The sequence below is a fragment of the Megalobrama amblycephala genome, linkage group LG1, assembly GCF_018812025.1.
Source record: "Megalobrama amblycephala isolate DHTTF-2021 linkage group LG1, ASM1881202v1, whole genome shotgun sequence".
NCBI classification, from domain to species: Eukaryota; Metazoa; Chordata; class Actinopteri; order Cypriniformes; family Xenocyprididae; genus Megalobrama; species Megalobrama amblycephala.
In genome coordinates, this window is record NC_063044.1 from 3,119,354 (window position 1) to 3,146,368 (window position 27,015).

General features: G+C 41.7%; 1 protein-coding gene across 1 annotated transcript in view; it reads right to left on the reverse strand.

Moving 5' to 3' along the window:
• Positions 1-496: 496 nt before the first annotated feature.
• The window catches only part of LOC125251887 (phenylethanolamine N-methyltransferase), a 53,972-nt gene continuing 27,453 nt past the window's right edge, over positions 497-27,015 (reverse strand). Inside the window, exons 2-3 of the mRNA XM_048164998.1 lie at positions 23,551-23,758; positions 497-1,899 (exon numbers count right to left, since the gene is read on the reverse strand). Of these exons, the coding sequence (XP_048020955.1) occupies positions 1,461-1,899; positions 23,551-23,758 (647 nt within the window). The 3' untranslated portion in view covers positions 497-1,460. The remainder of the gene's footprint in view (positions 1,900-23,550; positions 23,759-27,015) is intronic.

Sequence of the window (27,015 nt, forward strand, 5' to 3'; positions counted from 1 at the left end):
ATTGGTCCTAATATAAGGACAATATAATATAGTAATAAGATATGAGGTTAATATATCTTATATTAGGACAATATGGTAATGTCGATGCCTAGATGCACAATGTTTTTTAAAAAAAAAACTAACATGGGTCACATGTGTGATTGTAATTAGAATTTCATAGTTATATTAGTATTGAGCAATGATTTTTCTGTTTAATAAACATTGCAATCTTAAGTCTCTTGAATTTTGTACCATTGTTCTTTAAGTTAACTAATAGTACTTGGCCAGAAATTTGATCTACTGTAGTAACAACTTTTGTAGTTTGGTTTTATATAGACATTTTCTCTACTAACTCACTATACTTTCCACAAGAGCTTTTTGAACAGAAGTGTCACTTGTGCCTAGTGGTGGTAGTGAAGTATAACAAATGGTACTTAAAAAAAATTTCAATCAGGAGAGACAAGTGAATGAAGTAAAGATAATTGTTTATTGACAACAGTCTGACAACAGATGAATATTGAGCTGCTGCTGTATAATGTCTGAACAGCAAAATCTTTTTATTAAACACCACAGCAAAAAACATTGACAATGAGTTGTTGTTATTAAAACATCTTTACTAGCATCCAACATTTTGATAAAAGATTGAATAAATGACAAACCTGAAATAAAATGGCAATAGTATTTTACTGTTATTCTGTCAGTATTGTATTGTGCCTATAATTCAATCTGGAAAAAATGGAAGCAGCTCAAACGCTGGTGACGTCATCATCTAGAATTCAGTTTCTAATATTTTAAAAACGGAAGCAGCACAAATGAAACTTTTACTGGCACAAACCAGCACAAACGAAGCACAAACAAACAAACCTATTTTGAGTGAATTTAGAGCGTGTGGGGGGCTGGTGACGTCATCGTCTAGAATTCAGTTTCTAATATTTTAAAAACAGAAGCAGCACAAACGAAACTTTTACCGGCACAAACCAGCACAAACGAAGCACAAACGATTGAGACTATTTGGGGTGAATTTGGAGCATGTGGGGGGCTGAGTGACCACAGAATGACCTATAAATATTCTTTTAATATCTAAAAAACCGAAGCAGCACAAACGAAATTTTTTTACAGCACAAACGGAGCACAAACAATTTAGACTATTTTGCTGATGTTTTGCATTGGGTGGGCGGCCAACTTCACGCCGGTTTAAAACCTAGAATTCTGAAAAAGGGCCTTTTGCTGAGTTTAGCTGCAAAGAATGTGAGGTGAATTTTAACATGTGAAATTAACGTGTGAAATAACAAATTTTAACACGTGAAATCAAACATTAGCAATCATTCTGCATTTATGTCATTTGACCAACATTTTTTACTTTCAGATGCTGACAAATATGATTATTTTCAATATCTTTTAATCACAGTAAAATTGAGCATTAAAAAAAAATACATTAATTCCCTACCTTTCCAATTCATGTATATTTCTACTAAAATTGTTTAAGCTTTCTTTGCTTTTGCAAAGAACACACCAGTGACATCATCTACCCCCACCTTCATGTCTGGTGGCAGGTGGTAAATACAAAGCTGCAACAGCTCATATCCATGGGCCTTCAGACTAGCACAGACCTGAGACTCATCCAGAGGGACCACAGGGATGTACAGCCCTGGCCCACCCATGTAGAAGCTCTCTCCCAGGGCACCAATAAGTAGGAGGTATCCACCTTTTTTAAGCAGGCTGGAGATGTGGCCTAAGGCATTGGTGAAGGAAAGCAAGTCATGGCTTACACTCTCAAGGCAGAAAGATGACACCAGACAGTCAGCTCCAGAAGGGGGCAAGAACCCTGGTGATAATGGGCAGGACTGGTGTACATCAAGGGGCAGCACATTAGACACAACTGAGCGAAGACGTGTAGCTTTCTCTGCCCAAGCCGATGAACTAGAAAAAAATCAAAAGATCCAAGACACAGTTAGATATTATCTGCCTTTTTGCAGATGCTTTTTCCATTACATCCATTACTGATAGGGGCATCATGCACTTAGTATTTTTGAAGGGGCACCAGTGAAGGGTGACAGGGGGGTGGGTTGGGGTGGAGTGGGGTGGGATGGCAGTTATCGCCTCGCATTTTTATATATTACTATTTACATGCTGACGCATCATGCTCACCGCATGACACACCGCAGCCACAATAGCACTGTATGACAAATGTAGGCTATTGGTTTTATTTTATTTTCCTTTTTTTATTCGAAACATTTCCAAACTTGTTAACTATATCATGAAAGATCTGATATTCCCATTCTCTCAAGGCCTACGTGTATGTGGCCAGTGAACTAGGAAAAGAATAAAATGTATAATTACATACACAGTGGGCTTCATTTATGAAATGGACGTACGACAGAAAACGGTGCGTATGGCCGTTTCCACGCAAAACTTAGCATTTATCAATATGGATGTGAGCGGTGGCTACGATCAAATCTCACGTCAGGTCTCAGCTTGTGTACACAAGTTTTTGAGTTAGCGTGAGCTTGTGTGCAGCATAGTAAATCTGGTGGAGAATTGTAATGAGAGCATTTTAATAATTTAATTATTTTCCTGACAAACAACTGAAGCTCATTAGTTGATCATAAACCATTAAGGTAAACTGTTAAGATGATCATAAACCGTTAAGATAGAATGTCAAATTAAAATGAAATTAAATTAGAATAGATGGGTGTTTGTAAGTTGTAAGTTGAATAGAGAAGGCATAGGACGTAGCGTAAGCTTCTTGAACTTCAAGAGTTTTACACTTTCTTCATACGTAAGGCGGTCTAGCGGAAGCTATATTTTACTTCATAACTTGTTAAATATGGATTTTTTTTTACACAAACACATCACTTCACTTCAGAAAGCCTTTATTAACCCCCCTGGAGCCGTGTGGAGTACACGTTTACGATGGACGCTGAATGTGAAGGATGCTGTTTTGCTGTTTACATAATAAATAATAATTTAGCAACCAAAATGTTACATGCAAATATAGAAACATATTTGAATACTTGCCAAATGAGAGAGGTGAGCCCATCAGTTTTGCTTTAGCCTAAAAAAAATATTTTGGCTTTAATTATGTTGTTTATAATGACTATCTACGATGACTATCTAATTTGTTTTATTTTATAGTTTAATATATAATTTTATAACTTCTTTTTCAGTCTTATTCTTTTCTGAGTACCCGTATGTGGTATTATGCGAATGAGTCCCAGGACTTTGATATGAATAAATTATCACTTTTAAACATGCAGACAAAAATGGTAAAACATTTCTAGGAATGACAACAGCACTGCAGTACTACAGTGTCCTCCACTAATATTGGCACCCTTAGTAAATATGAGAATTGTTTATCCTTTTGATCTTTCATTAAAAAAAGTCTCAAAATTCTAACCATTCATTTAAGTAAAACAACTGAAAATGTGGGGAAAAGCTCATTATGAAATAAATGTTTTTCTCTAGTTCATGTTGGCCACAATTATTGGCACCCAATTATTGCAACGTCCTTTTCCCAAGATAACAGCTTTGAGTCTTATAGTCACCTATAATGCCTGATGAGTTTGGAGAACACCTGACAAGATATCAGAGACCATTCCTTCATACAGAATCTCTCCCAGCTCCATGTTGGTGCTTCTTCTCTTCAGTTCACCCCACTCATTTTCTATAGGGTTCAGGTCAGGGAACTGGGATGGTCATGGCAGAAGCTTAATTTTGTGCTCAGTGACACAATTTGTGTTGATTTTGATGTTTGTTTTGGATCATTATCCTGATGAAAGTTTCAACCACGGCCCCATTATAAGATTTCTAGCAGAAGCAGTCAGGTTTTGATTTTTATCTGTTAGTATTTGATCGAATCCATGATGCCATGTATCTGAACAAGATGTCCAGGACCTCCAGCAAAACAAATAGGCCCACAACATTTCACAAGTTCACATGTACAAACAATTCAATAAAATAAAAGTTTTATCTTTAGTTGATTGGAACTTAATTATTGCCCTGTTGGTGGAAATGGGGATTTTCAATGTGTTAGCTTTTTTCTTATAGCCATTTTCTATTTTGTGAAGCTCAACAATCTTTTGCTGCACATCAGAACTATATTCTTTGGTTTTTCTCATTGTGATGAATAATTAAGGGAATTTGGCCTTTGTGTTTACACATATTTGTACTGTGGAACAGGAAGTCATGGCTGGACAATTTCATGCTCCTAGTCACCCTGGTGTGCTACAAAATGTAAATATGATTTGGAATATACTTCAGAGATATTTTACTTATAAGAATTTCTAAGGGTGCCACTAATTGTGGCCAACATGTATTGGAAAAAAACATTTATTTCATAATGTGAATTTCCCCCCACTTTGAATTGTTTTACTTCGATGAAAGGTTAGAATTTTGTGAATTTTTTTTTAATGAAAGATCAAAAGGAAAAATAATGCAGATTTATTTTCACAGCCGCCTTTGCTCATATTTACTAAGGGTGCCAATATTTGTGGAGGGCACTCTATATGCGGTCCTCCATCATTATGACTTTGCATTGCGGATCTATTTCAAACAACAACAGCCCTACAGTACTATATGTGCTCCTCCATCATTATGACTGCATTATTTAAAAAAAATTTAAAAAAGGGCTTTTCAACACAGTCCAAGTTTGAATTCGACCGATTCCACTCTAGCTTAGGAATTTCACAATGATCACAGCATCAGTCTGAAGATTATTCCAGTTATGAATTAATTATTCTGTCACAGACTTTTCTAATGCATGTTTTATTTATAATAAATTTACTAAAAGTTTATTCTCTAGTTTCTATCACATTTTACATGCATTTTATTTGTTGAATAAAAAGTATCCACCCCAAGCGAGTGTGCGAGTTACATTTATTCACATCTTGTGCAGTATCTTAAAATGTGCAGACATAGCCGTTTTTTCAGAAAACCAATATGACTCATTTAAAATTAAGTACTACTTACATTACTGCATACATAAGATTCAGAAATCCACTTTAAAAATGACAGAAAAGCGAATACTGGTAAAATACAATAGCTCATCGCCAAGACATAGCATGGACCATTTTATGGTCCATTTATTCAGCTTCTTAATGATTTTTAGTACATTTAACAAAGATAGGCTACGCGCAGATGGGGTGTGCGGACGTCCGCAAACCCTCCCGATGATGTAAATTATGCAATGTGGACGGTGCGTGGACGCCCGAAGTATAAGCTACTTTGGGGTTAAGCCCGTAATAGCGGGCCCCCAATCCGTCTGGGCCCATATGCATGTGCATACCCTGCATACCCAGAAGCTATGACACTGGCATTTATCAACGTGTGTAAGATGATTTTTTGCACTCGGATCTGCACTCGTTTACATCAGATTGATAAATGAGGCCCAGTGTGTATCTAATATCAATAAAACACGTTGTCAAATTCTAACTATTTGAAAGGATAGCCGCTTCCATAGACATTGTGTGTTTATTGATCAAACTTTTCTTTTTGCTAGTTCATCCCTGTAACCCTTTTCCCAGAAAAAGTGGGAACGAAATACTGCATTTCATAAAGCTAATGAGAATGCTCTTTGTTCAACTGGTTGTGAAGCATGTGTGGCGAAGAATTTGGCCTAAATAACCTCTGACAGTGACGTCATTCGCTTTTTCAGGGAACGGTGTTACAGTCAAGTAACCCGAGACATGATCTATCAAAAGCTACCCTCGATGCTGTGTTTCATAACACTAATGGGAACGAGAGGAATCAGAGAGAATAGAGGTGACATTGCGCCATTTCCTGTGAGGCAAATTGGTCCACCTCTGCTTTGTAAAAAAATTTGGGGTGGAAGTTTCCATTCCCTGTGTTTCACAGCCTGTCTGGACAGCAAATCTGCTCCCACATTCATATGCCCTGGAATGTAAAATTCCCTGAGGGACAGGAACCTGTCCTAAGCCCAAAGCAGAACCTGTGCATTAGCCCGTTCAGTCAGTGCAAACACAGTCTGCCTTTATGACTACTGTAGTGTCCACCTGCAATAGGACATGGTAGCGCCTTAACTGCTGGAAGTATTTCAGGGTCAGAAATACAGCTATCAATTCAAGGCAATTGATTGCCAATCAAGATGATGGCCTCTTCATATCCCTTGGGCTGGACGGCCAACTAAGACTGCACCCTATCCCATGCGGGAAGCATCTGTCATTAACTCCCTCGGGTCGGCGGTCACGCCGGCGATACCACCGCGGTTTTTAACTTACCAGTGTGAAAGAGACTCAAAATACTCCTTCAATGTTGCACATACAATTAAGAGCTATACACCATTTTAATCTGTGGAATATCTTCTTTTATTTGTGTACACTCAGTGTAAAAACAAAATGTTGAGCTTTTCGCAAAATAAGGAAACCTAACATGATGCGTGATCTCTCGTCTCCCTCTGAATAAAGTCCAATCTGATATTTCTCAGAAAATGAACTGTAACTTTGTGAATACTAATCACAAAAAAAAAAAAAACTTTGAAATGTCAGGTTTTAAATCGTGTAAGTCAAATTGAAAACAAAAATTCTGTGTTTATGTAATCTGTATGAAAAGAGAGCCATGTCAGAAGTCTGTGATTCAGCTCATTATCCGCTAATGCGGCCACGCCCACGGAGCCAGCGCTATTCTGAGGCAAATTCTGAGGCAATACTTGTATACATCGTCTCAATTGTGTATTTATTGTCTTGAAAAGTGTTTATCTGGATGTTAAAGCCATGGTTAGCGACCTCTAGAAGACATGCCGTTAGTTCCTGGTTCCTGTTCTTCTTTAGATGAATTTGTGGACTAAAAATGCACAGAGCGCCCTTCGGCTGCAAGTATGAATTGAAAACACAGTATCTAGTGCTCACAGTGATGACAATAAATATTGAATAAATATTACTCATCTGTATAGAAAATTGACATAAACATATGAGAATCCATCAATATTTCTCAAAATGTGCATGCTTTTAAGCTAAAAGCCTATGTGAAATGCCATAGAGGTAACATAATTGTTCAGACACTTTGCATCACAGAAATACATTATATTTTAAAGTATATAATAGAATACTATTATTTTAAATTGTAATAATATTTCACAGTATTGCTGTTTTTTTCTGTATGTTTGATTTACACCATGATGAGCTTGAGACATGATCACAGAGGGTTTTTTCACAGCCTACTGAAAGGCCTCATTATTTATGCAAGTCATTACAACTCATTATGCGATTCTTTTTTGTTCTCAGCTGTAAATCACCCATTATTCATGATGATTCACGCCTCCACGCATACTGTGTTTCTTGACTAAAGATGTTTTAGAAAATTTAAATCTCTCTATTGTTTTATATGAACAAGCAGGCAGCATAATTTTTATCTCATTCTGAAGCAAAAACTCTAGTCTACAACCTCCAATACTCAGAACTCTTGTGAACACAGATTTAATATATATTTTTGGCTTTATTTCAGTGACTTAAGTTTTTTGTTTTTTCAATAACCACGCATAAACGTTATTCCTTCAAAAACACAAACATGTACATACATGTTTCTCACATATTATTGTAGCCTAGTTTGTGCTGAATACAGTGTAATCACACTTTTTCCATTAATATGTTTATGAACAACTGAAAAAAGCACAAATGTCAGGGCATGTCAAAACTTCTCCAGGGCCCCAAAAATCCTCAGACCCCTGAGGGTTAACATCTTGTGACAACACGCACCTAGAGTGGGACCCAGGGTAAGAAATTGGGTCTGAAATACATAAAAAGGGTACGAAGCCTCTGGCGTGTAACCCTTATCTGCCTCTGGGGATTGGCACTCAGATGTGATTCAATCAAAAACGTCTCGGGTTACGTCTGTAACCCTGGTTCCCTGAATAAGGGAACGAGACGCTGCGTAGTCGCTTTGGGAACGCCTCTGCGTGATTACGTCTTGAAGCACTCGTGAAATCAAACCAATAGTGTAGCGGGACGTCAGAGCGGGTGACGTCACGGACCAGGAAACTATAAAGCACCCCTGAGAACAAAGAACGCCAGCTTCTGATATGGATGAAGCAGACGCTCACAGGCGTGCAGGGAGTATGGCTAAGCTACGCAGCGTCTCGTTCCCTTATTCAGGGAACCAGGGTTACAGACGTAACCCGAGACGTTCCCTTTCATGGGAACATCGACGCTGCGTAGTCGCTTTGGGAACGCTATCCCAACTAGGCCATAAGACCAAATGCCTGTTGTGTTATTATTTCAGGACGACAGGACTGAGGACCCTGGAGTGGAGCCCAAATCGAGGTTATAAAACCTGACAAAGGTATGCTGAGAAGACCACCCAGCAGCATCACATATGTCTTGGAGGGGAACCCCCGACATCAAAGCCTTTGAGGCAGCCATGCCCCTGGTAGAATGCGCCTGGACAGCTAAAGGAGGGGGCTGTCCGGCCGATTTGTAAGCAAGAGAGATGGCCTCGACCACCCACTTACTCATTCTCTGCTTAGACGCAGGACCTCCCTTATTAGGAGAACCGTAACACACAAACAGTTGTTCAGTCTTTCGCCACAGGGCAGCTCTGTGGACATACGCGTCTAAAGCCCTCACCGGGCAGAGCAGATTCAGTTTCTCCTGATCCGGACTTGTAAAAGGTGGAGGACAGAAGGCCTGCAGCACAATAGGCCCTGGGACATTAGTAGGGACCTTAGGAACATATCCAGGTCTAGGATGTATAAAGGCTTTGACCATACCAGGTGCAAAGTCTAAACATGAAGGAGCAACCGATAGTGCTTGTAAGTCCCCGATTCTTTTGAAGGATGTTATGGCCAGAAGAAATAAGGTTTTGAGAGTAAGGATCTTCTCAGATGCTTCCTCTAGAGGTTCAAAGGGAGCCGCAGCTAACCCTTCCAACACAATGGCTAAGTCCCAGGAAGGCATTTTTGTGCGAACAACAGGCCTCAGCCTCTGAGTGCCACGGAGAAAACGTACAACTAAAGGGTTTCTACCAACAGAAGAGAAGCGGAAATAGCGGCAATATAAACCTTCAATGTAGAAGGAGTTAAACCCTCCGAGAACTTCTCTTGGAGAAATTGCAGTACTTGACTGATAGAAGAGTGGACCGGATCCACCTGAGAGTGGCTACACCAAGTAGCAAACAATTTCCACTTATAGGCGTACAGTTTTCTCGTGGTTGGAGCTCTGGAGTGGAGAATGGTCTCTACAACCTCAGTTGAGAGACCAGATTCTACGAGCTCTGCCCCCTCAGGGGCCAGGCCCACAGTTTCCATATTTCTGGGTGCGGGTGAACTATTGCGCCGCCCAACTGAGACAAGAGGTCTTGTCTGACAGGAATCTCCATGGGGGAGTCTTCTAAGAGGGATACTAGATGCGTGAACCATACTCGGGCCGGCCAGAACGGGGCTTCCAATATTAGACGGACCCCGTCCCGGCGAACCCTCTCCAGAAATCCGGGGAGCAGAGCGATCGGGGGAAATGCATACAGACGCAGCCTCGGCCACGTCTGTACCATAGCATCCAACCCCAGAGGGGCTGGATGGGTCAGAGAAAACCACAACGGGCAGTGAGACGTCTCTTTCGAGGCAAATAGGTCGACTTGTGCACGACCGAACTTTTTCCAAATCAGTTCCACCACTTCGGGATGGAGCCTCCATTCCCCGGGCCTCGGCCCCTGCCTCGACAGGATGTCTGCTCCCACATTTTGACGTCCCGGGATATAAGCTGCTCTCAGCGAGAGAAGCTTGCCCTGGGACCACAGGAGGATTTGATGATTGATATAAGAGACCACCGACATGTTGTCTGACTGAACTAACACGTGATGGCCCCTCAGGTCTGGGAGGAAGTATTTGAGTGCTCGAAATACCGCCATCATCTCCAGCTGATTTATATGCCGAGATCGATGATGGTCCTCCCAAAGACCCTGAGCTGAGCGACCACTCATGATCGCTCCCCACCCTGTGAGAGAAGTATCCGTCGTTAGCATTTTGCGATGACAAGGAGCTCCTAGCACAAGACCTTGGGATAGAAACCAGGGCTTCTTCCACACCGCCAGAGCACGAAGGCATCGCCGCGTGACCTTGATTGTGCGAAAAGGGTTTCCCCTCGGAGAAAACCCCCTGGTTCTGAGCCACCACTGTAGGGGTCTCATGTGCAGCAGGCCAAAAGGTATCACGTTGGATGCCGCTGCCATCAGACCCAACATTCTCTGAATTTGCTTCACAGTGAGTGACTGGCCTAATTTCACCCCTTTCACGGTTGAGAGAATGGAATTCACCCAAGCAGGGGACAAATGTGCCTGCATCGAAGTGGAATCCCAAACTACCCCTAGGTAATTGGTAGTCTGAGCCGGTAAAAGCACACTTTTCTTGGCATTGAGTCTCAACCCTAACTTCTTCATGTGGGACAGAACTACATCTCGATGTTGAACTGCCTGTTGCTCTGATTGAGCTAGAATCAACCAATCGTCGATATAATTCAGCATGCGGATGCCCTGGAGTCTCAAAGGAGCCAGCGCTGCATCCACGCACTTCGTGAAGGTGCGGGGTGAAAGGGATAGGCCAAACGGAAGAACCTTGTATTGGTAAGCTTCGCCCCCGAAAGCAAACCTGAGGAACTTCCAATGTGAAGGATGGATTGATACATGGAAGTACGCGTCTTTCAGATCTATTGTCACAAACCAGTCCTCGGACCTGATCTGTGTAGTGATCTGTTTGAGTGTTAGCATCTTGAACTTGAGCCTTTGCACTGAACGATTTAACATGCGTAAATCTAGAATAGGACGCAAGCCTCCATCCTTCTTCGGAACTATGAAGTATCGGCTGTAAAACCCTGACTGTATGCTGGCGGGAGGAACCCTCTCTATAGCCCCCTTTTGCAAAAGTGTCATCAATTCCTGTTCCATGACCAGAGACTGCTGGGGGTCCACTACTGTAGTGAGGACCCCGCTGAACCGGGGCGGGCGAAACCCGAATTGTATTTTGTACCCCTTTTTTATCATTTGCAGCACCCATTGAGAAATATTGGGAAGACTTTTCCATTCTTCTAAATATTCTACTAAGGGAACCAGTCTCTCGAGACTGGTCTCTGGTGTTTTTTGAGCACTTGGCTCGACGCCCTGAAGCGGCGCACCGGCAGGGAACAGTCGAATCAGGTGCTGACCGACCCTCCTCAGAGGATCGGGGGGGGCTGCTGTGCCCCGCGACACACGAGGTGGCGGGGTTAACAGAACGGCCCCCTGAGGGCACCGAAGATGGGTCAACTTTATATATTTTAATTTTTCCTGGACCCTCTCCGGAGGGGGCTGCCCTCAGAAGTCCTGGACCCCTCGCGTCAGGACTTTTTCGCAGCCTTCCTGGCGATAATAACAGCCCGCAGATCTGTTTTACCCCGGGAAGGCTTCACTTGTGCTGTCTTACCCGGTCCCCAAGATCTTTTCGGGGGAGCACGGGTGGCAACACTTTGTTTTTGCTGCGCTCTACGCGCAGATGAGGAGCTTGTAGACGCCTGAGGCTGCTCCCGCTCAGCAGCCTCAGTAGAGCGGCGAGGGAAGAACTTTTGAAAGGCCGCAGACTGACGTTTTGCCTCCTGGAACCTCTCGACGACCGATGTTACGGAGTCGCCGAAGAGGCCCTGAACAGACACTGGCGCATCGAGAAGCACCGCCTTATCGCGTTCTTTAATGTCCGACAAGTTCAGCCATAGATGCCTCTCCGTGGCCACCAGGGCTGCCATAGACCGGCCGATTGTTTTTGCCGTCTCCTTGGTGGCCCGGAGAGCTAAGTCAGTCGCCTTTCTCAATTCTTGAATGCATTCAAAAGACGCCTCGCCACTCTGGTCTATTTCCCCCAGCAGGTCAGCTTGGTATGCCTAGAGGATCGACATAGTATGCAGACATGCTGCTGCCTGACCCGCTGAGGTGTAAGCCCTGCCCACCAACGCTGATGTTGTACGCAGGGGTCTGGTGGGCAAAGTCGGGGATTTTAACGGCGATGCTGATTCAGGCGAGAGATAGCTCGCGAGCGTCTCTTCGACCTGAGGCATCGCCGTATAACCGTGTTCTTTCCCCCCCATGATGTTACTGTACAGAGATGTTGTAGGGTTATGAACACGGAAATGTGCCGGACTCTGCCACGATCTCGACACCTCGGTGTGGAGATCTGGAAAGAACGGCAATCCCCGGGGCTGAGGTTGAGCTCGGGCAGGGAGAAAGCGCTCATCTAGTTTGCTTTTAACTCGCGCTTCAAGTCTTTCTTCTGGCCATTCGATCTTTAGTTTAGCCACTGCCCAAGTCAAAACCTCTAAAAGCTCCTCATATGCTGGAGATGCGGGTGGCGGGCCCTCATCTCCAGCACCGGCGCTCGCTACATCCATCTCCTCGGAGACAGATAAGCGAAGCTCCGGTGCCTCCACTCTGGGGGAAGAAACCGCTACGCGTGCTTCCGCGGCCAGAGAAGAGGCAACAGATCTGGCAGGTGAGGGTCGAGATAGGGCAGAACCCGTCTCTAACCCCTCCACCAGATCCATTTGTGAACCCCAGGAACGAAGTCTACGCTGTGCCTCGGCAGCAGCGGGACCCGAGCCCTGGGGAACACTCGCCGCGGCGTCCTCCTTTTTATCAAAGAACGCGCGGCGTGATCGGAGTACACGGAGCGTTAGCTTTTCACAATGCACACAGACAGCTCCCTCGAGAGCTGCCTGTGCATGCTCCACTCCCATACAAGCAACACACATATCATGTGTATCCCCGCCCGTGATGAAACAAGGGCAGGGAGGAGCACATTTAGTAAACTGCTGCTTGTCTTTCTCCGCCATAATCGTGTCTTTGCAATATATAATATATATATATATATATATATATATATATATATATATATATATATATATGCTTGGTGACTAAAACACTCTTGTCCTCGGACGAAGAGATATTTTGTTTGCTGCAGAAAATGACAGACAACACCAAATAAGACACACAACACAGAGCGCTTTGCTGAAGACGCAGAAGCTGGCGTTCTTTGTTCTCAGGGATGCTTTATAGTTTCCTGGTCCGTGACGTCACCCGCTCTGACGTCCCGCTACACTATTGGTTTGATTTCACGAGTGCTTCAAGACGTAATCACGCAGAGGCGTTCCCAAAGCGACTACGCAGCGTCGATGTTCCCATGAAAGGGAACTTACTTTAGCTTAATAATAACTTTTTCCTAGAGCTGCTGTAAAGCCAAAACAATCTCTGTCCATTAATTTTCCTATTATCACTGTGAAGCTGCTTTGAAACAATCTGTATTGTATTGTAAAAAGTGCTATATAAATGAAGAAGATGAGAGATGAAATCCTCTGGCTCTGGGCCACAACTGAAATGGATTCATGTACATGAGGCCCAGAGGTATTACTGTGGACACAGCCTCCATGAGACATAAAACTTTAAAGTAATGGAAAGTAATTTCCTGATTTAGCCTGATGTTTTTAAGGTTATATAAGATGGACTCGGCATGTGCAGGAGACAGCTGTGCCTGCATGGTGACCAAGTCCCATAAGACCCTTAAATTTGTTGTCCTCTAGGCAGGAGAGAACACTTTTTATGGTGTTGCATCTCAACCCCAGAGACTTGAGATCAGCGAAGACACTGATAGTGCCGGGGAGGGTAGGAGAAGGAGCTTCTACTCTTTCCTGAAATACTCACGTGGAGAGTATTTGCCCAGAGTAGTTCTGAAAATGCCTCCTCACTAATACCCCTGCTCATGTTCAAATACTTTAGCAGGTCAGCCTGGTATACCTGAAGAACCGCCTCACCAGTGCAGATGTTGTTCTGCATGTCTTGGTGGAGAGCGTTGGCTTCTTGAGCGATGATGTGCCACCAGGGATGATTGCCTGCAAGCCTGCATCATATATACCCCTGTGCCCTTGCACCCACGATGGTCGAATAAATCGCTGTCACGGGCACAAAAACATGAGTATGGCTTACTCCATGAATGAGTTAACTCGTCATGGAGATCAGCAAAAAACAGAGAGATCGGTGTTGGAGTCCTTCCCCTTGGCCACCCAACAGAAATCTGTCATCTAGCTTGGAGAGCCTGGGGTTCTCTTGCTCCTGCGGCCAGTCTAATTGAAGCCTGGCCACCACATGAGTTGCCACCTCAAGTAATTCCTCATACACTTTATCATCGTGTGAGGAGCGCTCGGAGGCAGTGCTCTCAAACTCCATATCACTATCTCTTAACAGACTCTCTCGACATGATTAAAGATTGAATCCTGCCTTCTACCAACAATTCCAACTTCTACCAAAGGGGATAGGATAGAAAGAAAAGCAAACAGCAGCACTCACAGCACACAATGTGGTCTCTAAAGACAAATAAACCTGAGGGCGAGTCTGTTTCATGTCTATTTATAGCCTCTTACGAGCGTGCATTCCAATGACATCACTATCAGAGGTTATTTGGGCCAAATTCTTGGCATGTTTGCCACACGTGCTTCACAACCGGTCGAATAAAGAACATTCTTATTAGCATTAGTCTTATTATAGGGAATAAAACAACTGCCAATGAGCGGACTCCTGGGAGGCAAACAGGTCTACCTGTGGGTCCCTGAATCGGCTCCAAATCAGCTAGACCACCTGGGGATGGAGGTTCCATTGTCTTGGAAGCATGAGCTGTCGTGAGAGCGTGTAGGCCACACGATTGAGATCGCCTGGAATGTTCATGGCATGCAGCGATCAGAGCCGCTGGTGACTCCAGAGGAGGAGCCATATGCCCCAGGAGCCTCTGAAATTACTTCAGTGGAACCAATGTTTTCTGTGTGAATGTGTTCAGGCTGCGCACGCTCGTTAGTGAGGCACACTCTCATGTTGACTGAGTCCAACTCCACACCAAGAAAAGAGATGCTCTGGACGGGGAGAGCTTGCTCTTTTTCCAGCTGACCCAAAGCCCCAACCGGCTGAGGTGCCAGAATGAGTCGTCAAGATATTTGAGGATGCAAATGCCCACTTCCCTGAGAGGGGCAAGGCCAGCTTCCGCGACTTTGGTAAAGACACAGGGAGACAGGGACAGCCCGAAGAGGAGGACCTTGTACTGGTATGCTTGACCCTTGAATGTAAAGCGAAGAAATGGTCTGTGTCAAGGGAGTTCCCAAGTTCCGTACAAGTGGCACCAAACAGACAACAGACGTACCCAAGGGGGCTGGGGGTGGGGAGGGCAGTGCAGAGCATTAAGGTCCAATCTGGGAAGCACAGTGTCCTGGACTAGAGGTGGTGAGTGTGGTGCACTTATCTGTTTCTGTGAGGGACAGGGCAGGGAGCCGTGAGGAAGCAGTGCATCCCCAAAATGTGAGCTCACTGCCCATGGCCAATGAGGGTGTAGCTGAGAGTGAGGAAGCAGAGTGTTGCTCATTGTCAGCACAGACCCAGTATGGCCCAGAGGTGTTGGAATCTACTCTTTTATTGAGAAAGTGGGTACCATTGGCGCCAAAGAGGCCGACCTGGGAGATGGGGGCGTCGAGAAAGCAAACTTTGTCTGCATCCTTCATCTCAGGGTTGAGATCAACTGGCCAAGGGCCCACGCCATGATTTTCATCGCCCGGAGGGCGAGGTCAGTTGCTGTGCACAGCTCCTGCAACAACCCCAGCTCAGAAGTATCCTCATGGAGCTATTTAAGAGCTTTTGCCTGATGGACCTGCAGGATGGCCATGGCATGCAGGGTGGAGGTGGTCTGTCCAGCGGCAGAGTAAGCCTTAGAAGCCAGAGCTGCCGTCGTCTTACTTGCCTTGGACTCGAGGCGTGGACGATTCCGCCAGGTGGCAGAAGACTGCAGGCACAAGTACAGCCCAATAACATGCTCCACCTGTGGAATGTCCACGTAACCCTTGGTGGCCCCGCCATTGAGAGTAGTGAGAGTGGAGGAGGCAGAAGAACATCCTCTGGCAGTAAAAGGTGCCTTCCACATTTTCTGAACCTCTTCATGTACCTCCGGGAAGAAAGGCACTGGAGCAGCACAAGGTTGTGAACCACGTGCCACACCCAGGAACCAATTGTCCAGCCACGAATGCTCAGGTAACGGTGGAGGTTCCACTCAAGCCCAATGTCCACAGTGGCCCGGGAAACTATGGCCGTCAACTTCAAATCCATTTCAGCATGAGTAACCACCCCGAATGGGGGCAACTCAGCCTCCTCATCCTCTCTAGAGGACAAAATCCCACTCTCTGATGCAACAATTCACGTCCATCCCCACACCAACACCCGGCAACTCGATGGCATATGGCACGCTAGAGGAGTGGAAGGTTTGTGGGGATGGACCCAACGAAGAAGCTCCCACTGTAACCCTCAGAGTGCTAATCAGACCAGGGGGGTTGGGTAGCAGCAGAGGGGACTCGTGCCTCCGTATTAAAAGAAGGAGAGTCGTGACCACAACGCCAACATGGACATGAACCATCCATGAGCGTTTTCTCAGCATGTTGTTTGCCCAGGCACATGAGACAGCAATCGTGGCTGTCAGAGGAGGTCAGGAAATGACCGCATCCAGAAACACATGCACAAAAGATATCTTCAAAAAGATGCTGGTCACTCGTGCTTGCTCTTTTAGGGAACTGCTGTTGTTGGAGAAACTCCAGATACCAATTAACATTGCTTTTTTGCTCTATATGTTTTTTTTTCTTTCTTTCTTTTTTTTTTTTTTTTTACAAATTTGCACTCTTTTCAAGTGACTGGAAAAAGAGCAAGCGCTTGACAACCACTCGACTCTGAAGAAAAGTATGAATGAAAGTGAATATGCCAGACCTATTTATACCTGTATGTCCAGATAGGTGTGACTCGACATGCAAATCTCACTGGCCAGTGTCCATTGGTTCACTTCTGTTCCACTTGGAAGTGACTGGGCTCCCAGGCGAGACCCCATTACACCAGTATTGACATAACGTTGAACGTGACTGACTGCATGGGAATAACAGTTATCTTTCTATAAGATAACGTAACTCTGCCATTGCCACACTCAACTTAGGGTGTACTCACACTAGGCACTCCGAACCGTGCCCGAGCGTGTTTGACCAACAAAGCCCGGTTCATTTGACAAGTGTGACTGCTCCATTCCATGCCCAGGCGTGGTTCATTTAGCCGTCCCTGGCTCGCTTGGAAGAGGTAGGCCAGAGCACGGTTCGGTTGGGCTCGAGCATGGTTCGCATGCAGTGTGAGCGCTAACCGTGCTGGAGCACAGAACAGCTACTACTTTGTGTGCACTACTGTCATCATTATGATGGCAAACAGCTTTATTACTACTTTGGTAGTACACTTTTCAGTTCATGTACTTAATTCGAGTGTATTTTGGTTTATAACGGGTCTGGTTCTCAAATTAGTGATGAACAGGGATTGTAGTTTGCGAGTAAAGCTGCAAATTACTCAATTAAAGGGATAGTTCACCCAAAAATGAAAATTTGATGTTTATCTGCTTACCCCAAGCGCATCCAAGATGTAGGTGACTTTGTTTCTTCAGTAGAACACAAATGATGATTTTTTTTGGTTAGAGCATGGCAATAGCAATGCCAAGGTCATGGGTTCGATCCGAGGGGATTGCACATACTCAGATACAAAATGTATAGTATAATGCAATGTAAGTCGCTTTGGATAAAAGCATCTGCCAAATGCATAAATGTAAAATGTAAATGTGAAAAGAAGAAGAAAAAAAAAAAAAAACGGCCAAGGAGAAAATAATCCATATAAGAAACGGAGAGAAAAAAAATTAAGCTGTTCTATTAAACACACGTTGATTCCACTTTTCTTCACATTAATCCTCCTGTTCCTCTACTCAAAAGTATCAGCGATCTCAGATTACTCTGACTAGTTTCAATTTGCATAAAAATAAAATTATTTTTGTAACAATTTCTCTTATTGTTGATATTACATTTTTAGGGTAAATTTGATGATATTCTTTTTCTACATATTAAGCATAAAATAGAATCTTGAAGGAAAAAAAAAAACTTAACTAATTAGTGACCTGGGTTACAACTGTATATGACGTAATCGTGCTCCGGCCCAGAACGTTAACTGCAGTGTGAGTGCATGCCAGTGGGGGAGGGGGGACAATTGCGCTCGGGCTCGGTTCGAGGCAACCATGCCTAGTGTGAGTACACCCTTAATCGCTTGTATTTTATGCAGCTTATGCACTTTATTCTTTATCATTCATGGTATTCATTTAGTAGTTGTGTTATTTATTCCTGTTTATCTTTTGTTATTAAAATTGATTTTATTACACATGTCTTCCTTGTGTTATAATACAGTAAGAGGCTCTACATGTTAACAATCTCACCAATGTTTAAGATAAATTAGCTGACCAACTCCATCCAGTTTACATCAATTCTAAATGATTGAACATTTAGAATGATCCCTTGTTGGGAGTGTTCTCATACTGTCAAGGTAAAAGACCTTGAGTGGTTACATATAGTGCAACTGTATATATATATATATATACATACATACATACATACATACAGGTGCTGGTCATATAATTAGAATATCATCAAAAAGTTGATTTATTTCACTAATTCCATTCAAAAAGTGAAACTTGTATATTATATTCATTCGTTACACACAGACTGACATATTTCAGATGTTTATTTCTTTTAATTTTGATGATTATAACTGACAGCTAAGGAAAATCCCAAATTCAGTATCTCAGAAAATTAGAATATTACTTAAGACCAATACAAAGAAAGAATTTTTAGAAATCTTGGCCATCTGAAAAGTATGAACATGAAAAGTATGAGCATGTACAGCACTCAATACTTAGTTGGGGCTCCTTTTGCCTGAATTACTGCAGCAATGCAGCGTGGCATGGAGTCGCTCAGTCTGTGGCACTGCTCAGGTGTTATGAGAGCCCAGGTTGCTCTGATTGTGGCCTTCAGCTCTTCTGCATTGTTGGGTCTGGCATATCGCATCTTCCTCTTCACAATACCCCATAGATTTTCTATGGGGTTAAGGTCAGGCGATTTTGCTGGCCAATTAAGAAAAGGGATACCATGGTCCTTAAACCAGGTATTGGTAGCTTTGGCACTGTGTGCAGGTGCCAAGTCCTGTTGGAAAATTAAATCTGCATCTCCATAAAGTTGGTCAGCGGCAGGAAGCATGACGTGCTCTAAAACTTCCTGGTATACGACTGCGTTGACCTTGGACCTCAGAAAACACAGTGGACCAACACCAGCAGATGACATGGCACTCCAAACCATCACTGACTGTGGAAACTTTACACTGGACCGCAAGCAAAGGAAATGCAAAATTTACTTTCATCAGAGAACATAACTTTGGACCACTCAGCAGCAGTCCAGTCCTTTTTGTCTTTAGCCCAGGCGAGACGCTTCTGATGCTGTCTGTTGTTCAAGAGTGGCTTGACACAAGGAATGCGACAGCTGAAACCCATGTCTTGCATATGTCTGTGTGTAGTGGTTCTTGAAGCACTGACTCCAGCTGCAGTCCACTCTTTGTGAATCTCCCCCACATTTTTGAATGGGTTTTGTTTCACAATCCTCTCCAGGGTGCGGTTATCCCGTATTGCTTGTACACTTTTTTCTACCACATCTTTTCCTTCCCTTCACCTCTCTATTAATGTGCTTGGACACAGAGGTCTGTGAACAGCTAGCCTCTTTTGCAATGACCTTTTGTGTCTTGCCCTCCTTGTGCAAGGTGTCAACGGTCATTTTTTGGACAACTGTCAACTCAGCAGTCTTCCCCATGATTGTGTAGTCTACAGAACTAGACTGAGAGACCATTTAAAGGCCTTTGCAGGGGTTTTGAGTTAATTAGCTGATTAGAGTGTGGCACCAGGTGTCTTCAATATTGAACCTTTTCACAATATTCTAATTTTCTGAGATACTGAATTTGGGATTTTCCTTAGTTGTCAGTTATAATCATCAAAATTAAAAGAAATAAACATTTGAAATATATCAGTCTGTGTGTAATGAATGGATATAATATACAAGTTTCACTTTTTGAATGGAATTAGTGAAATAAATAAACTTTTTGATGATATTCTAATTATATGACCAGCACCTACACTGCGTTCCAAATTATTATGCAAGAGACAAATCAGTAAGATTTAGGATTATCATAAGATTTGTGAGTGATTTAGAGCACAGCAGAACTCGGTCAGATAAAGGCTTATTAATGAAAGTTCCTATCAAAAAGATGTATTGTATTAAAAGGGCAGCTATAAAAAAAGCCAGTGTTGAGCAGCAAACAGGTATTTGAAGCTGCTGGTGCCTCTGGAGTCTCAAGAAGCTCTCCATGCAGGCTGGCAGTTGTGTGTAAAGATGCATTTCAGCCACTCCAAACCAAACCTCACAAAGAGAAACATTTACAGTGGGTTTAGAAATACATGAAGACTCATTTTTAAATAGTTTTATTCACTGACTAATGCCGTACTACAATGGATGGTCTAAATAGATGGATTTCTGGATGGTTGGTGAATGGCCACCACGTTCCAACAAGACTGCGACGTCAGCAAGGAGCTGGTGGGTGATGATTTGGGCTGGAATACTGGGAAGTGAGATGGAGAGTATTAAAATGACTTTTGCAAGATATGTGGAGTTCATAACTGGCCATTTTCAGCTATGGTATAAAAAGGAGGATAGTGCATAGTACAGTGCACTATTGTACAATGCACTATGCACTATCCCATGCTGCAAAAAAACACCACAGCAATAAAACTGTTTGAAAATGTATTTCTACACCCACTGTAAATGTTTCTCTTTGTTAGGTTTAGTTAGTGGTGTCTAAAGTGCATCTTTACGCACAACTGCCAGCCTTCATGGTGAGGCTCTCAAGACTCCAGAGACACCAGAAGCTTCAAATACCTGTTTGCTGCTCAACACTGGCTTTTTTTATAGCTGCCCTTTTAATACAATACATTTTTTTGATAGGAACTTTCATTAATAAGCCTTTATCTGACCGAGTTCTGCTGTGCTCTAAATCACTCACAAATCTTATGATAATTCGATAATCTCCATTCAGTTTCACACAATATTAGTTGTTTTCATGCCTTTTGCACAACATTGCACCATTTCATGCTTTTCATCTTCAGAAAGATCTTTCTTCGTCCCCATATTGCATGAGAACTGTGACTTGCTTAATAATGTGGAACAACCTCTAAGTAGGGTTTTCATAGATCTGGCAAATTATTTTGTCTGAGATTGATACCAGTTATCTAAAAAGACATGGATAAATAAACAAACAAACATTTTCTTAGAAAAACTAAAATCTGAATGTTTATTGTACAGAAATCTTACTGATATGTCAATTGCATAATAATTTGGAACGCAGTGTATATATATATATATATATATATATATATATATATATATATATATATATATATATATATATACAGGGTTGGGAAGGTTACTTTTAGAATGTATTTCACTACAGATTACAAAATACATGCTTTAAAAAATAATCAGTAACATATTTCATTACATTACTCAAGTTTAGTAACTTAATCTAAATACTTTGGAATACTTTGAAATACTTAACAACACAAATGACCATATTAACTTGATGTTCTGTTTTAAGTTTATGAAAATTATGAAAATATTTCTTTCTTTTAAGATCACATCCATATAATTACTATTGATATCATTCCTAAATTATATTTGTAAAGATGTGCATCAGAGGGATAACAATATATTAAATAACAACAATAAAATATTGTTATTAATATAGGTTGTTTTATAGGTGTATAAAGTCGAATTGACACAGTGGTTTAAATTGTTTTATTAACAAAGTTTGTTTGTAACATTTAGAATGTTTATAAAGAAAATTAAATGAAATGATCTACCCAATAATCTCAAGAGAAGGCGTATATTCAAAGCTGACTCACCTACGGTTTCTCAATAGTTTTTTGCATCTCTCCACCACCACATTTTACAGGTTTGGGAAAAAAATATGAGAATTTTGTGTCCCTATCCCTAGTATAAATATGTTTATACTAATATTTAACCTTAGTGCACTGATAGCTGCATTAATATCAACCATATAAACAACAAATAGCGGAAAAAAAACTATTTGATTTTTTTAAAATAATCCTTTATTTAATTTTTATTAGTGATGCACCTATTTTGATTTTTCATGGCCAATAGAAGCAAATTGGCCGATTCTGATACTGGTTGCAGATTTTTTTTAAAGCAAATTTATTTGTTGTTTATTTGTTCAAAAAATATGTGTAGCTCTTTGATATTATAGGCAAACACTGCATTTTTATCACAGTCCCAACAAAGATGTTATGAACATGAGCATGATCAGTTGTTTTTCATTTAAATTATTGTATAATTTTAAGATTAACAGAAAAAACAGCATGGTCTGACTTTAGCTTTGTGAAATTATACTACATAAGACACCTGCACAAAACAAAATCAGCAGACGGACTGAATGAAATGCAAATTCACTCTCTGACAGTAGGTGGCGCCTATGGAACAGCAGCGATATAGTGTTTCCATGGTTACAGCTATACACAGCAGCGCTGCGCTGGAGATAAGAGGAAAAGCCACCAAAACTTTTCTGAAGACAGTTCCCTTCAGAGATACATTCATATCAACCCCAATTTAATATTTATATTATTCTTCCTATATTTCGTGAACAGTGAGCTTGTGCATGGTGCAGTATTTCCTCTGTGGCGCGTCTGTTCTCCTCTTTGTGTCTGTTTTCAGCGTGTGCCTGTGTTAACGTCCTGTTGACAGGCTTAGTAAATATTTCCTGACATTTTGGGAAATTATCACAAGTGGATGTTAATTCTATGAGGATTTTGTGTTATTTTTCAAAGACCTAATAAATTCTTATAAATATTAAACGTAGGCTAGTGATAACCATATAAAGCTCAACGTACGAGTAAATAGGAAAATAAGGAGTAAATAAGGAAAATAACATTTTCAAAGACCAAGAACAGCTTAGGCCTACCTCAAGATGCTTTTTCAGATAAGATGTTGAATCTTGAAGCCGATAGAAGTTTTGTTGCAGACATAGCTCGCATTGCACTATGATGTTACGTCCTTTTTCATATTTATAAGTAAAACTGTCTTTGAATTTCCACTAGAGAAACGCGTTATGCCCTGTTTTCCCGTCCATTTTTTTGCGTGCGATCTCATGTCTGCCTCTGCAGGTTGTTAATATCTGAACAGGCTGCGCGCGTTTTTTTTTTTTTTTTTTTTTTTTTTTTTTTTAAACAGACAGAGTCGCAGAATCATAAACAATTGGCTCGTTGGTTACAAATCCTCAAACAGCTTACGTTAATAGCCTATTAAATGAAATAAATTACATTAAAATTCAAAGTAATCACTTTGGTAATCTAAAATACTTTTTGAATGTAACTGTAATTTGATTACCATCTATTTAAAATGTAACTGTAACGAAATACAGTTACTCAAATTTTGTATTTTAAATACGTAACGTCGTTACATGTATTTCATTACTCCCCAGCCCTGTATATATATATATATATATATATATATATATATATATATATATATATATATATATATATTGTTTGCAGTTATTGTTTTATAGTAAATAAGCATTCTTTACTTACAACTTTAAATCTCTCTTTTAGACAAGAAAAGGAAATCTCACCTGCGGCCCTCCAGTTCACACACATACTTGAAGTAAGAAGTCCAGTCTATACTACTCTTTCCCTCCTGTAACCAGTTTTGCAGCTCTCTTCGATTCACCTCCAAAAAGTCAGACAGGATGACATGATCAAATCTCTCACAGCCACTCATGACCTGGTAAAGAGTGGGGCCAGATCCCACATCAACTAAAATGTCCCCTCTTATGTCATCTGTAAAAGAGAGTGGATATTCAAGGTTAGTTGCAGTGTTCAACTATCTCTTCTGTTTATTCTTGCATTTTTCTGCAATAATAATAGGCAGAGCATTAAATGGCTGACTGGTTCAACCTAACTGAAATTAAGTATGGTCAAGTGTGGTCAAAAACTTGCATTGAGTTGCCATGGTAAAACAGAGCTCCAATGTATAAAATGTGGAGTTTGTCATTGTCATCACCCAAACAGTAACCTTTTTGGTACCTAAAAAGTTAAACTGGGCAATTTTAGCAAAGCAATTTTCATCCCCCCCTTATTTTAACAACAAGCTTCATCACTTGATGTGTCACTTCAAGCACCAGAAGCCATCAAAATGAACTCACTTTAGTATTTGTGAGTGGTCTGAAACATGACATGAGCGCATGCTTCAGATGTGCACACAGAAAACTTCTCACGCAGCGCACGAATACTAAGGTGAGTTTACTTACTACTTCTTGTAATTGAATATTTAAATTGGCAAGGCTTAAAAATATGCACAAACTATAAACTTTTGTGACAATTCAGCAAATTTAAAAAACATCCCAAATTTTCCGGAATTCGGGCTGTACATAAATGCTGCTTTATCCATATAAAATTTTCTGTTATCACATATGTTAAGTAATGTTTTAGATTTTTAGCCAAAATCTCTGTTCATCCAAGTTAATTTTTCTGAAGATCAGTTCTGTGAGGACTGTGATTGAGAAACATGTCCATTAGTTGCAATTTTTAGGTCAGGGATATGCAACATTGGTCCTTGAGTGCCACTTTAGCTCCAACCCTGAAAGAAAGAAAAAAACTCACCTGCCTGTAGCCTTAGTAATCCTTAGCACTCCAGGGCCAACATTACCTATCTCTACTATATATATATATATATATATATATATATATATATATATACACACAGTATATTGCCAAAAGTATTGGGACACCCCTCCAAATCATTGAATCACTTCCATGGCCACAGGTGTATAAAATCAAGCACCTAGGCATGCAGACTTCTTCTACAAACATTTGTGAAAGAATGTTCCTGTTCCAACATGACTGCGCACCAGTGTACAAAGCAAGGTCCATAAAGACATGGATGAGCGAGTTTGGTGTGGAGGAACTTGACTGGCCTGCACAGAGTCCTGACCTCAACCTGATAGAACACCTTTGGGATGAATTAGAGCGGAGACTGCGAGCCAGGCCTTCTCGACAACATCACTGCCTGACCTCACAAATGCGGTTCTAGAAGAATGGTCAAAAATTCCCATAAACACACTCCTAAACCTTGGGGAAAGCCTTCCCAGAAGCGTTGAGGCTGTTACAGCTGCAAAGGGTGGGCCAGCTCCATATTAAATCCCACGGATTAAGAATGGGATGTCATTAAAGTTCATGTGCACTTAAAGGCAGACGCCCAAAAACTGTTGGCAATGTAGTGTGTGTGTGTATATATACGCACCCATATGTGTGCTGCTTATGTGGAAATGGACGCTGTCAGATTTGACTGCAAAAGATGTGTTATTTTGATTGTATATCATGTAGTTACGGCATTGTGCCTGTTAGAAAATACATGATCGGTTTTAATGTTATTTTAAGGTAGGGAAGAATGAAATGAACAGCAAAATTCGACATTTTGTTTGCATACCCCCTCTGTCATCTCACGTACCCCCAGGGGTACGCGCACCCCAGTTTGGGAACCACTGGTGTACATAAATGTATGAATTATATGGACTCATATCAGTTGGTTATTTGGTGTCCTTTTGGAGTCTGCAAGTGTACTTTTTTGGAAAGACACCTACATTTACCTTGAAAAAAGCTGAAAATACAGAAAATACAGTTTTATGAGAATCACACTTCAATCTGATGGTTTACTTGCTGGATATATACAATTATGGCAAAATGGAAGTGTTAAACAAGATAAATGGTGTATGCTAACTTTCTTTTAAAATCTGCAGGAGACTTTAGTTTGTGTTAGAATAATCAATAATCTAACACAAACACGCACACACACACAAACATTCATACACATTGCAGAAAGAAAGGAAATGAGAGAGAAAGAGTTTTAAGAGAGAATTAAATGATGAGCATGATTTCTAGCAAAGTATGCACTTCAAAAGACCTGACCTGAACGAACCATGAATCATTAATTTAATGCACCAGTTCAGCTTTAGAATCTGGAGATACTCGCTTGTCAACTTTAAATGGGAATCTCCTCATCGGCATCCTTGGCTTGGAGAAAAGGGTTTTTCCGAATCGATGATTTGTTGCAGGAACTTTTCAGGTCCGGATCGTGGTTAAGTAAAAACCAATCACGTTTGAGCGTGCTGGCAAATGAAATGAAGTCTCTTGTCGTGGATGGAGTTTAAAGTTGAGGCGGCAAAAGTCATTGGTTAAACTTTGCGGAAAAACATAGAACACGAGACTCTCAACGGAAAAGGAAGTTAAAGTGCCCTGCCGTAAGCTGAGTCCCCGTTACGTAGGTCCGTTCACAGTGCGGAGGCAGATCAACGAGGTTACCTACAGACTCAATCTTCCACCACACTACCGTATTTCACCATCATTCCATGTTTCACTCCTTAAACCTCACAATGAACCTTTGCTGTCTCCCCCCACAGAATCTGGTGGCGATGAGGTACCATCTCTTCCAGAACTCACTGAAGAGGAAACCATCTACAGGGTCTGGGTCATCCTCAACTAGCGGTGGAGGGGCCAAAGACTTGAATACCTCATTGACTGTGACTGGGAGGACTACGCCCCTGAGGAACACTCCTTCTCACCCAGTTTCATTCAGAACATCCTGATCAGGGGTCGAGGTAAGCCCCATCGTCGCACCATCTGGCCGTCAGGGGGTGCATGGAGAAGGAGTTGCAACCGTCTCAGACCACTCATCATCACTAGATCAGCACGCTCCACCCGCTCCACCCAAGAGCATACAATATTAATAAACACAGTCATAATAATTTAAAATTAATAAAATAAATCTTAAAAAAAAGTTATTTTTTTATAACACCAGTAATAAGTGTAAAAAGGGGGTGAGGGGGTATCACTCTTCAGACAAGTTTAGTTCTTCAAAATATCTTAGAAAGGAGGACCATGTTTTGTAAAACTTACATTTTGAACCTCTAATTGTAAATTTTATTTTCTCATGTTGGATGTAATGCATCACCTCATTGATCCATTTACTGTATTTTGGGGGGTCAGCCTTTTTCCACTTTAACAAGATTAAATGCCTAGCCAAAAGTGAAGTAAAGGCA